The sequence below is a fragment of the Homalodisca vitripennis genome, chromosome 2, assembly GCF_021130785.1.
Source record: "Homalodisca vitripennis isolate AUS2020 chromosome 2, UT_GWSS_2.1, whole genome shotgun sequence".
NCBI classification, from domain to species: domain Eukaryota; kingdom Metazoa; phylum Arthropoda; class Insecta; order Hemiptera; family Cicadellidae; genus Homalodisca; species Homalodisca vitripennis.
This window is the reverse complement of record NC_060208.1, coordinates 212,474,129-212,490,229: the sequence shown is the minus strand read 5'-3', so window position 1 is coordinate 212,490,229 and position 16,101 is coordinate 212,474,129. Positions and strand designations below refer to the sequence as shown.

The 16,101-nt window shown below is 30.9% G+C and overlaps 1 protein-coding gene across 1 annotated transcript in view; it reads left to right on the top strand.

Annotated features, from left to right (window-relative positions):
• The window catches only part of LOC124355385 (dystroglycan 1), a 62,788-nt gene extending 47,600 nt beyond the window's left edge, over positions 1–15,188 (top strand). Inside the window, 4 exon segments of the mRNA XM_046806508.1 lie at positions 2,397–2,524; positions 3,409–3,536; positions 8,778–8,995; positions 11,514–15,188. Coding sequence (XP_046662464.1) covers positions 2,397–2,524; positions 3,409–3,536; positions 8,778–8,995; positions 11,514–11,520 — 481 coding nt within the window. The 3' untranslated portion in view covers positions 11,521–15,188.
• The last annotated feature ends 913 nt before the right edge of the window (positions 15,189–16,101 follow it).

Genomic DNA, 16,101 nt, shown 5'->3' with positions numbered 1-16,101 from the left:
ATAAGAAGTAGTCAAAAGCTTGGTTAACATTGGTGCACTTCGTAAGTTGTGACCAGTTAAATTGTGACAGTTGTTCCTTAAACTTTAAGACTGAATTAGCAGAAAGCATTCTTTTTAACAAAAATGAAACTTTTTCACTATTGTTGTCAACTATGATCAAGTCAAAAAAACACTGCAGATACACCAGCATGGTCAGACAAATTAGGATCTAACACTTGACACTGTACTATGTTTGACTCATTAAGGTTTGTTATTATATTATCCAAGCAGGCTTCTTGTCTAGTGTTTTGCTCATTTAAACAGTATAAATTCAAAGAGCGAAGTATGTTCAGAAAACAATTACATTCATTAGATTTATTGTTAAATATTTATATTAAAGTCACCAGTTAAAATAAGTTTTAAATTTGCAAATTTTTCATTTAAAAATTCTACGATAAACTCTAAAACTATGGAAAAATTGGTTGGTATCAGAATTTGGAGTACGGTAAACAGTTACAACAAATGACATTAATCTTTGACAAGATTATAGCAGCTGCCTCAAAGGAGTAAATCATCACAAAACTTGTCAATATCTAACAATTTAAAGTCAATACAATTCTTTACAAAAAATTGAGCTTCCACCTCTTTTTTAATGGTGGGTTTCTACAAAAAAAATGCTGGCTAGGTATAACCAGTTGGTATATACAGTGTTGATTCTTCTTTATCCAGCCAATGTTCATTAATTGTCAAAATATCAAAACAATATTTGTCTAACCATAATTCTAGAGCCTCTAATTTATTTCTAATAGATTGCACATTCAAATGGTATACACTTGAGTCCCTGGAGCAATACTGGGGTAGGCCTACCGGTTGTGGGTTGGTGTCTGGAGCGGAGAGTTTCCCGATGACGTTGTACTGTCCTCGGTAGTTGGAGTGCTGATCTCCGTCGTCATCATGGCGTCAGCTACTGATTCCTCTGAGCGGTCCTAAGAGTTTGGTGAAACATTATAAGTCTCTTGCTCCTGTTTGCTGTCCAGGACTCTGGCTATCTGATGTGCTAGCCACATCTTCCCTCTTCTGTTGAGATGCATACCATGACGGGTGTGCAAGTGTCTTTCAGCTCTACTAACCTCCACCAAACTCACGTCTCTGAATTTATTACACATTTCTTTAAGGGCACAGTTAGTCTTTTTCACCTCTTGATTAAACACAGGACCATTCCACCAAGTCATACCTCCTTGGTATATCTACTACAACGATTTTGGAAAACAGTACTTGTTATTTTATTTAGCACCAACTCAATGTTTTTTATTGCATCTTGAGCATTATTTATTGCCACGTCATTGGTCCACAAAGAATCACTAGTCCATCCTCTTCTCCCAATTTTTCCTCCTCGATGTTGTGGTTGTCCAAAACTTGACCTGTACGACCACCTGGTCGAACAAAACCCACAGCTTCATATGTGTGTTGAGTTTGGTTTAGATTCCAAGCTAGGTCTCTTCCATGACTATCGGCACAAATGAGGAGCTTCTTCTTCTCTCTTGGAGACGTTTGTACTGGCTGTTCCTTTGGCCCCATTTTCTTCTTCTTCTTCCTCCACCGACAGCACTCATATTGATTTTTGGAAATAAAATTTAAATCTTTATTCTGAAAATGATATTTGTTGCATGTTTTTGTTTTCTATTTTTTACAACTGTATATGGAAGTTCTTTATTTTTTTTCTGAGTCCAAACGATTATTTTTTATTCATAATACTGCTGACAGGGGTCGATAGTTTTGCAGGAAGGACTCCTTCTTGGACCAGTTGCCTTGTATTTATTCAGATTCCACTCAGCTCTCACAGACCTTCCTTAGGCAACCAAACTGTGACCCTCTGAAGAGTTTAGATTATTGTGCATGATGAACATATGCAATATAGTATTATCACCTTTCGGAACCTGTAGAAGACTAATCATAATCACTGTCGGAATATCAATATTTCGCAGAGTATACAAAGTTGTTTTGATGAACTACACATTGTGGTATTGTATCAGTAAAAGTACAGCTGTAACGGTTAGTTGTTGGTCTATTTTGGTTAAAAAATAAATATTCAGTTCACGTCATATGCCATTAGTGTTTGAGAAATTCAGCTACCACAGATCACAGTTGTTTAACTCGTGACAGCCTAGTGTAGCTGTCATATGAGGGACATAGGAATACGTTGTCTTCGCGCTGAGTGTTCATTTCTCACTTTGTTATCTGGTCTGATACGTTATGTTTAACGATTTGACAACGAAAAAGAGATAGAAATTTCAAAATAAAAAGTAAGAGTTTTTAACATTTTTTTAAATTTATACTAAAATCTAGAATGTAGAGCAGTCTGACACTCTTTGTGTCAAAAGATAATGTGAATCTCACATAAGTTAATGTTATCACAGTTGTCAAGCCATCATGACGGTGACACACCCCGTGGAGCCTGTGTACCCGAGCGGAGATGTGCGGCCAGTGTCTCGATCTAACGACGAATACTTGGTCACCGTCATCGTGCCAGCTATCGTCATCGCAGGTCAGTAATTATTTCATATTGAATACAGGCACTCAAATTTTGTTAGACTTAACTTCAAGTTGCTTTGAATAGCCAAAATACCACTTTACTCCAAGAAAAAACTTTTCCCAAGACAATGTAGAATTTAAATAAACTAGGATGAACGTTAAAAGATAAATGGCTATTTTTAAGTTAGAGTTTTGTTTATTAAGTTTGTAAATAAAAACATAAAGCGAAGTCCAATGCCTGAAGCTGGTGAATGACATGTATAACCAAATTTTATTTGGTCTGCCTTCCAGAAGTGGATAAGTAAGTACAATAAAATCAAAAAAATCTAAAAAAAACTCAAAAAGACGGACAAAATAATTTAGACCAACTGTGGAAATAAAGAAAAAGGTCAATCTATAACTTAATCTAACATAACGAACATCTTATAACATATATTGACAATTCTTTGGATTCAAAGAATTCCTGAATAGAATAAAATGGTAAATTAACCAAAAGCCCATACAACTTACTCTTGAATAAAGCTGTAAGTAGTTGTGTAATTTCTGAAGGGAGTTTGTTGAGCATTTTTACATCTAGTACCTTATAACTTTTTCGAGATTTTAACAGCCTACAAAAAGGTTTATCAATACATTTTTTATTCCTTGTATTACAACCATGGATGTCCTGTCGTAATTGATGGATGGTTAAATGACTATTTGTCAATAGTAGACTCTTTACGCAAGAGGTTTTAGTTGTTGGTAAATATTCACCATCAACTAAATCTGCAAAATTCATAATAATCAAACGGTAATGTGTAATTTTTCTAAAAATAGGTTTTAGTAGCTTCATTCAAGATTTAGTTATACAAAAGAAGCTGTACTAGTGTAATGTGTCACATGATGTGTGTATGTGTACAGCAATGCTCCTATGTGCCAGTCTTGTCGCCTGTGCCCTTTATCGCCGGCGAAGAACAGGGAAGATGTCTGTTGGTAGCGAGGATGAGAGACAGAGCTTCCGCAGCAAAGGGATTCCCGTTATATTCCAGGTAATTTGTCTCTACATAGGACATGCTGGTGACAATACATTGAATTAGTGATTCAGGATTTACAAATTTCCGATCCGTAACTTATTTAACTATCTTATTTTTTATCACAATTCCCAATTTTAAGAAATCGATTCCTGTTTCTAAAGCATTGAATCTGAATAGCTAGTTTTAGCGTAAGGTTAATTTAAATAAAATCATTACCAAATTTCTACTATTAAACCTTTAGAGACCAGCTGATAACACAAAAAGTAAAAAATGAATACAATTCACAATTTTACCGTTTTATTAATACATTACATTTACTGACGTAATTCTAACTTCTCATTTAATAAAGTAATAAATTAGTGTTGTTTACGTTTTACTGAAAATTCTTAATCTTTACAATTGTATTGACTGTCACAAATAAATAATAAAATACTGGCATATATGTAATTATTAAATTGGTATTAAAAATTAATAGTAATATTATACAAACAGTAGGCTGTAATTTTTAGAATGTTACAGTACAAGTATCAATAGAACAATCTGGCAATCAATTAGAATCAGGATTTTTCTGGACATTTCTCATGATCGATTGTTCAGTAATAAATACATAACTACAACCTACGTTAAAATAACCAAATATACCAGAACGTTGTGACACGCATAAATCAGGAATGAAAATAACTAAGCTGTGTGTCAACTCCATGTACATTATCTCTAAAATGTGCATTTAATGAAAAAAAAAATGCTAATTACTGATCCTGATCTTAAGAAGGCCACAATAGGTCTGCACCGAATGACCAACCACAGAGAAATGATCGGAAACCAATAGTAAACGGCGATTGTCACAGCAAAAACAAGATGGAGGCAAATCAGGAAACAGGGGTTGCCATATTTTATTATTGGTTCATTATAGAACTTCTTAAAACCATATAGTGACTTCTCATTGGTTTATTAGAAAATTCTAATCTGTTTTTTACTATAAGTTTCCTTGGTAGTTCATTGTTCAGAATTGGCAACCAAATGGTCCAATTTTTACTGATGGTTGACTGATTGGTTGATCCACTAAGTTAATGTATGACATTTAATTTCCTATTAAATGAGGTTTCCAATATATTACGGCTTCATCCGAATTCATTTAATGATCTTCGGACCAACAATGATGTGCAATATTTTACTTTTTTGTAGCCTCTTTCTCGTGTTTTCTTTGTGTTATTTTATACTTACGTTAAACGGTTTTTCTGGCTGGCCTATTCCCTATTGCAACTACATTTTTATACTCTAAACATAGTTTTTGTAATTCTGTGCACCGCTTTTCGGTTTTTTTTTTATGAGTTTGTCTAATAGTGTTGTGCGTTTCAAATGCGGTTCTAATATTGTACTTTTTGCTTGCTATTCTATTTTCCGGCAATAATCCTTGCACATAAGGGATAGGCAAACATTTAGTTAGACAGATGATGGCTGTATACAGTTGGTTATATAAAATAATTTATAATACATTACAGTAAATCCTAAAGGTCATGGTGACAAGGGTATTCTCTCGCCCATCAGCCCTATCGTATCATATTGTTTGTACATTTTAGTTGATATCTGGACAGAATAATACATAAATTGTTATAATGTCCGATATTTTTCCATTTGTTTATTCCTTACAATAAGAAAAAAATTGTGAATGTATACATGAATTTACACAAAATATGACTTTTTTCAGAATAAAGAGCTATATACTAGATATTTAGGAAGTCATCAGAATATTTTAAACAAAATTCATATTTAACATTTCTGGATTGTTTTTTTTTTTAAGTTACTTATTGGATGGGGTTTAGATAAAATTATATTTTTTTATTTAGTGCCAAGTTAAAAAAAATTTAGGCTCTCACCTTTTTACAATTTGTTTTGAAAAATTATGTTTAATGCATCATATTTGGAACATTGGTTAACACGTTGACTGCAACAGATGCCTTACAGCGTAGAGGAAAGATGCAGATTAGCTGGTCTTACTTAGTATATAGGTCACTCAATAGTGAAGGTAAAGTTGAAATAATTGTTCCAAAAGATACTGTCAGTAGACAATTAGAACGAAATTTACATGCCCTATCTAGGGTAAAAATTCTTTTACCCTGGCGTCCGTATATTCGGACTTGCACTTTTTATTATTTTACTAGCCACCTATTTTACCGAATGCTTTGAAATTCCATAGACTTGTGTGCAAAGATGTATTGCATTGAAATATATCAGTTTGTAAAGCTTTGACTTTGTATTTTATCAGTCTATGATTGAGAAATTGCTTTTCATCTTAGCTGACTGCTCACTGATTGGCGTAGACAGTTATGTTGTGAATATTCCACCTTGCTCATGTTTTTAGGTTAAAACTGTATAAAGTACAGCAGTTAAATTTTAGTTTTAATTTATTTGATGTGAAAATGATTAAAAGGAATCGTTCAGTCTCCCGTAAGCAAAAGTACACTAATTAGTAACTTAGTTGCAAGTGGCGTGGATGTGGATAACGATGGCGATTTGAGTGATGGCTGACGACAATTTCTAAAAACATTTTCTACTAATGTAAATATTTTGTATGTAAAAGATTTTTAGTTTGTTTTAATATATGCTATAAACAGTTTTTATTATTTTTTTAGAAATAATTTTGATTTTATGTATAGGTAGTTTGGTTATATGAAAGCACTACGAATTTCTAAACTCGTATTACATATAAATGGCAAAAAGGAAAAATGAAGTGTTCTTACAAAAAGTGATGTAACTTAACTTGTAAATAAAGTAGACGTATAACTTTTATTTCCTTAGATTAAGTATTAAGTTTAACATTAAATGGATGGATATTTGTGTGTAAAATATGTTTTATTAAAAATTATTTGATCAACAAGGTTGAAATTTTAAAATTAAAATTTATTTTTTATATATAAATAATTTTACAACATTTTCAAGATATTACTTCCTTAGTTTTTTAATATTTTTGTAAACTACATTTAATAAGAAGTAAAATAAAAAAATATTTAGGTTGATAACTTAAAAAATAGCCTAGTTATGAGTTGTTTACATAACATTGGGATATCACCTGATGTAATAACAGAGTTAAAAGGGTTAAGCAATCAAGCAAATGAAATTTGATAAACTCTTTTGTATTTGGTGTCAGCTTTGCTTCATAAAATGTTTATTTTTTGTAATGAGTGGTTTTTTATAAAAGTTCTTTATAAGTAAATTTTCCTTCCAGAGCTAGTAGTTTTGCATGGTATATAATAATGATTTGGCTATTTACTAAGAGGAGCATGTAAAGTACACCTAAATTTTGGTACTCAATGATATTAATTAGTTATTGGTAAAGATTACATGGCAATTTGTCATACATTTTCACATGTACAATTTCATTGTACAATTCAATGCAATCCTGCAGTTCGTCCAAACTTCTATAGAAAGCAACACATTAAATAAATTAATAAATTATAGCAAATAAATAATAAACTTAAAAACCCATTTACAATGATTAAAGAATTTCTTTTGATTAACAATAATTGTTTAATTTATCAGTACCGGTAATTCCAAAAAAATTCATCCACTTCATAACTTCATACTAAATTCACGTGATACAATTTTATTGTGTCTCCTGTAAAAATATATATTACTGGAAAATAAACTTCTCATTTTATTCATAGCTTAACGTGTAAGTAAGTAAATTAACAAAAAATATTTTAAACAATTTTTTTACAGAATTGTCTAAAAAGAATAAATGAATTTTCTTACATTCGATTCATAATCCCATTAAAATTATATCTACTAAAAGTATTTTATGTGGGACGTAAAATATAAATAATGTGTACCTGAATAATCAATGATCAACTATGCAAGTCACTTTTTGTAGTCATTCACTCTTATATTATGTTCAGTACAATTTAATGTGATTGTGAATCTGCTTGAATTTAGGAGTAATAAATTTACCATTTTCAATTTTCAAAACATTTTAATTTTCTATGTTTAGTGTTTGGATATCACTTTTGGCATGTAACATGCTTTTGGACTATTAAAATAATATAAAAACTAATATTTATTTTAGCGAATACACCTAACAGTATGTAATACTATGAAAAATTATTAATTGTGATATCCTAGATAGCTGGATTGTTCATAATTTCTTCTACAAACAGTTCCATTTTTAACACACCAGCATTCATATTTCAAGGAGAGTCGAGTCTGTCCTACGGGCTGAATAATATTAAGAGCTCTGGTATGATACAAGCAGCAAATTTGATCCCCTTTTACGCTCATAATTTAGCAAACCATGCCATTGGATGCATACCGCCCCCTTGCCTGATTCATATTCTTTTGATGCGTCTATCCATTCCTGCACGTATCCTCAGCATCGTTGGTAAAATAAGGAAAAGTTTAAAATAATTTCACCATTCCGCTGTGTCTGGTTCGTGTTAATGTCTCGGATCTGTCCCCTTTTTTTCCTGAAGATTGTCCCCGCACTTGGTCTTAAAAGGACCTTTGCACCTTCGTAACTTATATTTGTATCCTCAGAATCTGAGACTTTTGAGACTTTTACAGAAGTCGATCAGATTTGAGGGCTCCTGTTTTCTGATGTCCTTGGGGCTGAGGAGATATGCCCTAGGAATCTTTTCCAAATTTTAGATATGGCAGGACAGTTTAACCATATATGTTCTGCTGATTCCTCCACTTCTCCGCAGAGTCTGCATTCATCAGTCTGGATAAGGCCCATCTTCATGAGGTGTTTTTTTAGCGGGCCATGTCCTGTCAGCATCCTTATTATCATTCTTATATCCTCCTTACTCTGATATAGGAGAGATGCCCACCCTTTAGCATAAGGAGAACTAAACATTTTTGATTTTCTTAATCCTGATGCCCTACTCCAAAGGCATGCTGGAACGCCTAATTCAAGAAGAATTAAATTTCATAAACAACTGGTGTCATGGGGAACGTCTTCGTATTAACCCATCAAAAACAAATATGATAACCTTTACCAGGAAAAGATCTGTCCTCTACCAACAGCATATTTTTCTATTTTAATTCGTAATGTTGTTTATAAAAAAACTGACCGTGAATTTACTATTTTTTATTTGTTTACTATTTATTACTATTTATAACTAAAGAAAGAACCATGAATTTGATAATTAAGATTGAGTGGAAACCCTGGTTTATCTGACTTCAACAAAAATGTCTCAAACGATGTTGTAGTAGAAAGGGTTAAATTAAGAGCTCATTTTATTAGAGTCATTGTGTCCACAGGATGAGCTGGAGGAACGGCCGGAGCCTGCCAACAAGAGTCCTGTCATCATGAAGGAGGAGAAGCCCCCACTGCCCCCGCCCGAGTATCACCAACGGACCGCTCTGCTGTCGGACACGGACCACCACGAGGACTCACCTTACCAGCCGCCCCCGCCGTTCCCCACCAGCAGAGACTCCGCCCGCCCCAAGCCCACGCCCACCTACAGAATGCCACCTCCGTACGTGCCTCCTTAATTCTTAGAGTGTCGTAACATTTCCGAGCCGAACTGAACCGAACAGTTACTTAACGTGTTCCAACGATACCTTAACCCACCTGATTAGATCGAGTTAAGTACACAATCTGACTTTATTATGATTTAAATAGTCGACTAATATATTAATCAATGACTAATGCTGATGAAACTTGATTTTGCACCTAGACTCTGGAATCATTGTGAAGTGAGACGGGGAAATTAATTTCCGATGATGATTTCCATTCCTACTTGTGGCGATGACATTTTCATACTTGACAGTCAATTATAATTTAAGAAAGTTTACTTTATGTTTTAATAGTTACACTAAAGCTATGTGTTAAAATTTTTATAATTTTTGTAATATTAGTATTTAATTGTCTGCCAGCAAACAAAATATTGATTTGTTTGGCCTTAGTTGTATCTTAAAGTGATCCTGATGCCCTTATACTAATTAATTTTATTGTCTTTGTATTTTAATTAATATCTGAGTGTGTCCTTGTTTTATAACCTTTTGAACACTCACTTTAAAAAAATTAAAAAGCTTCTTTTTACGATACAAAATTGTAATCTAGGAATGGTTGGATTAAATCAAACACGGTTTTGGATAGAAATCTCAGATTCAATTAAATTATTGTTGTTTTAAAATATTTTAATAATAGTTTTAAAAATCGTTCAGACCATACTGTCTTGTACTCTTTTTAGTTTAATGGTTTTTAAAATTCTCAAGTTCACAATACAGATAACGAAGTTTAAATAAAAACTAAATCAATAATTGTGAATGTGATTTCGCTAGGCTTATAACAATGCTAAAGTTAGTGCACATTTAGGCAAAAAAGTGTGAAGTTTGCATCCAGAGTTACAAATTTTTTTAGTATTGATTTTGTAGTTTATTTTAACAAACTTATACCACAGGTACTCACTGGTATAATGGAAATAAATACACATATTTTGGGCGCAAAAATATAAACCTAACTTTTAATTGTTCAATATTGTGTTGGCTTTAAATTGTGTTGGTGGTTCTATAAATTTAGATTTCTTTGTATTAAAAAATAAAAGTCTTTTCTGGTCTGGTGGACGTACCACTCATCTTTTAACCGAGTGAAGTAAATTAGAAGTTTCTGCTCTCGACTGGTTATTGCAGAGCAAGACTACAGCAACCTGCATGTCTAACCGTTAATGGTGGTGGAGGTCACTTTCCATTGTTCCTCTCAGGTGGAATGGAGGAATGGAATGGCTTTTTTTAAATGTCACATGACGATTAAGATATTGAAATTCAATTCCTAATGATCTAGTTTATAGATGTGAATTTAGCTTCAATGATGCTTGCTAACTTGTTTTCTTTCATGATAACTGCTTTGATTTGATCTATCCATTTGTTTGTTACCAATAGCACAGGTATAAACTTTACCTTTGTACCATTATACTACTGTGCAATGATTTGTTTGTACATAAGTTTATAAAAGAATGTCAATGCAGGACTAAAAATTAATCAGGGAATAAACGTAGTATGTGTATACGGTTTTGGATAGGGAATGTCAGATTGAATTAAATTATTGTTTATTGTAAAATATTTTAATAATAGTTTAAAAATTATTTTAATAGCTATATGGAGAAGGAGTAATTGAAAAGCAATTGATTGTTTAAATACTAAAACTTCTTTATGTTAAATCTTCTAGAAATTTAGGCTTAAATGACACAACTATTTCTCACTGTGGAAAATTAATAACACTAGATTGTTTTATGTTATTTTGGACTAAACATCAAATAACCTCGTCATATTAAGCATTCGAAAAAAATATTTTTCGAATTGTGAAACATTTTTTCCAGGTTGTAGAAGGTTTTCTAGGGTCACAGATCTAATATTTTGTTTTACAAATTGTACTTCATTATGAGCATAAAGTGTTTGAAATAAAACTAAAATGATTAGCTAATATCCAATGTTGAAAAACTTAAAACGTAATAATATTACAATCATATTGCGATATTATAACAATAACGTATACTGACACGAATAAAAATTAACTCATTCAAAATTATAAGTACCCAACTAATATTTTAAAGCAATAGTGCATAGTCCATTAATTTAAATTGATCAAGTATGGAAATAAATAATTTGTTTTTAAATTATTATTAGAACTATCAGTATAACTTTATTTAAAGTTGTTTTTTTACTGTAGCATGGTACAATATGTAAATTGTATACTTCTTCCTGGAATAAAATACTAAGTGTTAGTTGAATATTTAAAAACTGAAATACTAAAATAATTTGTCAATAAAACACTAAAATCCTGATTGGTAGAAAAAAATCAAACTTTTAAACTTGAATGACAATCACTAGTAATATAGAAACAGTTTTGAATTGGTTTTGGAATATTTAACATCTTTTGGTTGGTGTGCCTAGTGTGAACTTGCTATAGAAATAATGTTTTATGTGGTGTCAGTGTCAACTAAAGATGGTTGTTAATCAAAATCAAAGGCAAATTTAGATTCCTTTTTTTTGTAGGAATTGAGGAAACGAGTACAAGACCAAAGGAAGTACGCCCAGACACGTATCTAGGCTACCGTAGTATAACTACCTTTACTTTCACTGTGGCTTCCAAATAGGTATTTAGTGTTACCATATCAGTTATATCTGTAGACCTTTCGGGGGGAAGAAAACTTCCAAAAACTTGTTGACCTGCTGTTCTGTACAGAGAAGTATAACAGAGAATTTCATTTTTATATTTATTTTAACATTCTAAATGTATAATCCTGATAAGTTTAATTTATTAAATATTTTATTAATTGTTAGACCTATTTGACAATATGATTTCATCTTTCATATTGTACCTTTATTATATCCTATGGTCAAAGCACAAAATAGCCGTTTAAAAAAGTTGTACTTTAATTTGTTGAAGCACATGTAGTGGATTGTTGCAAAGTTCTTATTTGGCCAAAGTACTTAAGCCTTGCACTAAGCTTGTGGAAACCTTGCTCACCGAAATCTGTGTGAGGATGAATGAAACTCACAAAAACACGAAAAGTTAGCAGGCCAATTTGAGTTCAAATGTTTTTATTGTAGTAACGCATTTAATTGTTAACACAAAAACCAAGTTTGTCAATTCCATGTAGTTTCCATGATTTATTTTATTTGATCTCTATAGATTTTGATGTGGTATCGTTTAAAATTGCATAATAAACCAATTGCATAATATCCAGTGGTTTTGGTTAAAAAATGTTATGAAAACTGAAATAAAATATACGTACGAAATAATTTTTATTTAGAAATAAAAACAGCTTGAGACATGTTTCAGTTGTAATTTAGTTAAATGTAGAATATTTTGACAAAATGTTCAAATTATTTGGTAATATGTGATTTAGAAATTTTTTGACAACTTTTACATTCCTTGTAACACTAATTAATTACTTGTGTTAAATATTTTGAATAATATTAACATTATTAATGCCTATATTATGTATGCAGGTGATAGAAAGAATTAAACACTGTATTTTGATGAGGCGTTCTGTCATAATTTTAAACTTTTCTGAGTTGAACACTTCATATTGTTCACCAAAATATAAGAAATAAATGTCCTGTCATTAGTTTAAACTATTACATAAGTTACATAGTTTTATGTATGTACTATATCGTAATTTAACGTGGCTGAACTTTGCCGGTTAATTATGAGAATTCTAAATTAATCAACGAATCAAGTGGTCATATTCTAAATAGATTATATATTTCAGTATTAAAATAATTACTTGATTTCAAGTTTAATTTAAATGAAATTGTTAATTCCAACTCCACCAAATAGTAATGCCAGTAAGTGTAATTTTGTTGTGTGCTGTGGTAGTTGTAACATACATATCAAGACAAGATAAATGTTTTAAGCACTTTTTGATTGCTTATGTTAAATTTATGATTGATCCAATTTACATGTGTGTGTAATTACTTTTGTCAGAATTCTATACAGAAATGGAATTATATTATCCACACCAAAATGTTATTGTTGTAGTTGAAGTTTGACTGAAAGTGTTAAAGTGTCATAGTTATTATCCTTTTATATAATTAAATTAATTATAATTGTCCTTTTTAAGCTAACAATTTTAATCCACAATGTTTTTTGGAGAAATATCTGTAATTAAATTACGCTAAAACTAACAGAAATATGGACATTTGCTGCTTTTTGTTACAAATACTGAAACAAGAAGTTTCAATAGCCAGTATCTGCTCTCTTCTTCAGGTATCAAACCATAAAACTTATTTTGATTTGTTAATATTCCTGCATGTGTACCGTAATTTTCAGTCTTTGATATCTGATTTTGGGAAGGCGATAATCCTATTGTCCTTTGAAATCATTGCAATAATAATAAAAAACCTCAACTAAGAAAACAAATGTAGGAAAAAAAAGGCGAAAAAGATGGAAAACAATGTTAATCTTTTATTGTAATATGAAAAAAATCTAAGAAAGAACGCATCCTACCATAAGAATAATCTAACGCACACTCACAAATTATAACGATAAATATTGTTTATCGTTATAATATATCATGTAAAAAATATTTATAAAATGATAAATATTTTTTACATTACAATTTTTACATGTTATTTTTTACATTATAACAGAAAGTTTATGCCTAAATAATGCATTTTACATTATTTTAAGTAATTTTATGAATTTTGATTTGGTTTTGTATTTTATTTATTAGACTTTGTATTGTTTAATGTAGCAAATTTGTAAAGTTAGTGTATTATTTTTACATTTTGTTAGAAATATTATTGTGTTTTCTATTTTGTATTGGTATGTATTTAAAATTACTATAATGTCAGTGTGTAATTCACACCTTTGTAGTGAATGACAAAAACAACAATAAATTATTCAAATTTCTGCAAAACTTACACTTCTTAACCCTTCAAATGTTGGTTAATATAAATGAACCAATAAAAAATTCTGTTTTTATTAAACAGTTACTACATACATGTTATTAATAAATTTAAACATTCAATTTTAGATTTTCCTACCAAGAAACGTTCAATATATTAGGAAAAATATTCTCTTATTCATTATTTAACTAATTTAAATGTTTAAATGGTTTAATCTGATAGTGCGTTGGGATATAATAAAAAATTAAATTGTTGAGGAATAATTTGTTGAATTAATTTATTTTAGCGTTAATGATTTTTTACAGAGTCCCACATGTTACATATAAGAATTTTAACTAAACAATTCACTCACCTTAAACATGCCTCCTCAAAATAAAAAATCCTAATTTAAATTTAGAATTTAATTTAGTTATATACACACACTACATATTATAATGTCTATATGCTGTACAAATAGTATTTTTTACTATCAATATTTTTTCATACTTCCTTCTTTGCCTTTTATTTTAATTTTATACTTTTTAAATACCAAATAGGCCTTAATTGTTTGTAAAGATCATGACGATGTGATTGTTATTTTAATTTTACTCTTACTTTTTCTCTGCGTCCTGTAAAAGCTTTCAATCTTGTTCCGTTAAATGTTTAATAAAATTTGTTACGCTAATTTTGATATTAATTTCCAGGTATTCCGTATCATGCATGTATGTTTTTGATTAGTCTTATGTGTTCATAGTTGTTAAACAAAGTAAACTCTTTCGTATTGTAACATTTTTACTAAAGAATTTATATACAATTTATTTTATACCCTTTTTATACAGTTAATTGTATTGTACTAATGATTTTATTGTTTACAGAGATATGATTGTTTAATCACAAGAAAAAGAGCTTGTTAATGTTGATAAAACCTAGATTGTAGATTCGAAACAGTTTGTTTAATACTTTTGTATGTTAACACAATGAAAAATACTTTGATGTAAGATGTACAAATATTTTCACAAGTATTCTCAAGTTTACACGGTAAATGTTGTTTTTTAGATTTGTCTATTTACTTTTGGAACTCGATAATTGTGATTTAGACGGTCATTATTTCGGTAGTCCAGCCTACATTTGGGCCCAGACGGACAATAATCAATGTTTTCATGTCAATTCCTATCATATCTATTGTACGTCTTGTAGACTAGTGTAGGCCTAGTGCTTGGATTGGCATCTCATCATATCCGTCAGTGCCAAATGTTTTTGTTGTTGTATGTACGGTACTTTTGTAATGACTGTCAATAAAATGGCTTCAATAAATACTAATTGTGTTTAATACAATTTATTGTTTTATTTTAACCAAGTGTTTTGGTTAATTTCCTATTTTAGCATATTAGCTGTGATGTGTTGTGTTGGCAATCTCTCCCGGAACATTTTTGAATAACACTTTTGAACTTAATTAATACAAGGGTCATCCAGAAAGTAGATTACTGTTTGATGTAACCAAAACACAAAGTTCAAGAAAGAAATTGTATTATATACATTTGAAAGTGACACTAAAATACTAATTTTCAACATAGTCACCTTACAAATTTAGGCATTTATCGTAGCAGTGAACTATTTTTAAAATTCCAGCGTCATAAAATTCTGCCACCAGAGACTTCAATCAGGGTCACCCCTATTCAGGTAGGGACCCTTCTGCAGTCCCACGTCTTCATCAAAGTCCCCACTCCAGAGACTGTAATTTGGTTTCGTAATTCACATGTTTGACCTAAGTCTCATTTCCTGTAATGGATGGAGCAGCGAGTCACCATTTTTTTTCGTAAGTGTCCAAAAAATAATATCAATGAAGCAGCCAATTGCTGATTTTTATGGGTTTCTGTAAAATTTTCGATACTCATCTTGCACACAATTTATGGTAATCTAACTTCTGCGTAGCAATTTTGTGTAACAAACTCCTTGAAATTTGAGGAAAACTAAGTGACAGTTCTGTTATTGTGAATCGGTGGTCTTATTTAATCTCCTCATCAACGTTAGAGACGATGTCATTGGTCACAAATTTCATCTATTTCGTTTGTCATCATGCACATTAGTTCGACGGTTTTTAAACCTAATGAACCACTGTTGCACTCCACCTTCAGTAATCACATTGTTCCCATAAATTTTACACAGTTGGTGTTAATTCCAATTGGTATATTGTGTTTGGCAAAAAAAAGAACTTTATTACCAACCAGTTTTTCAATTGCCTCACACA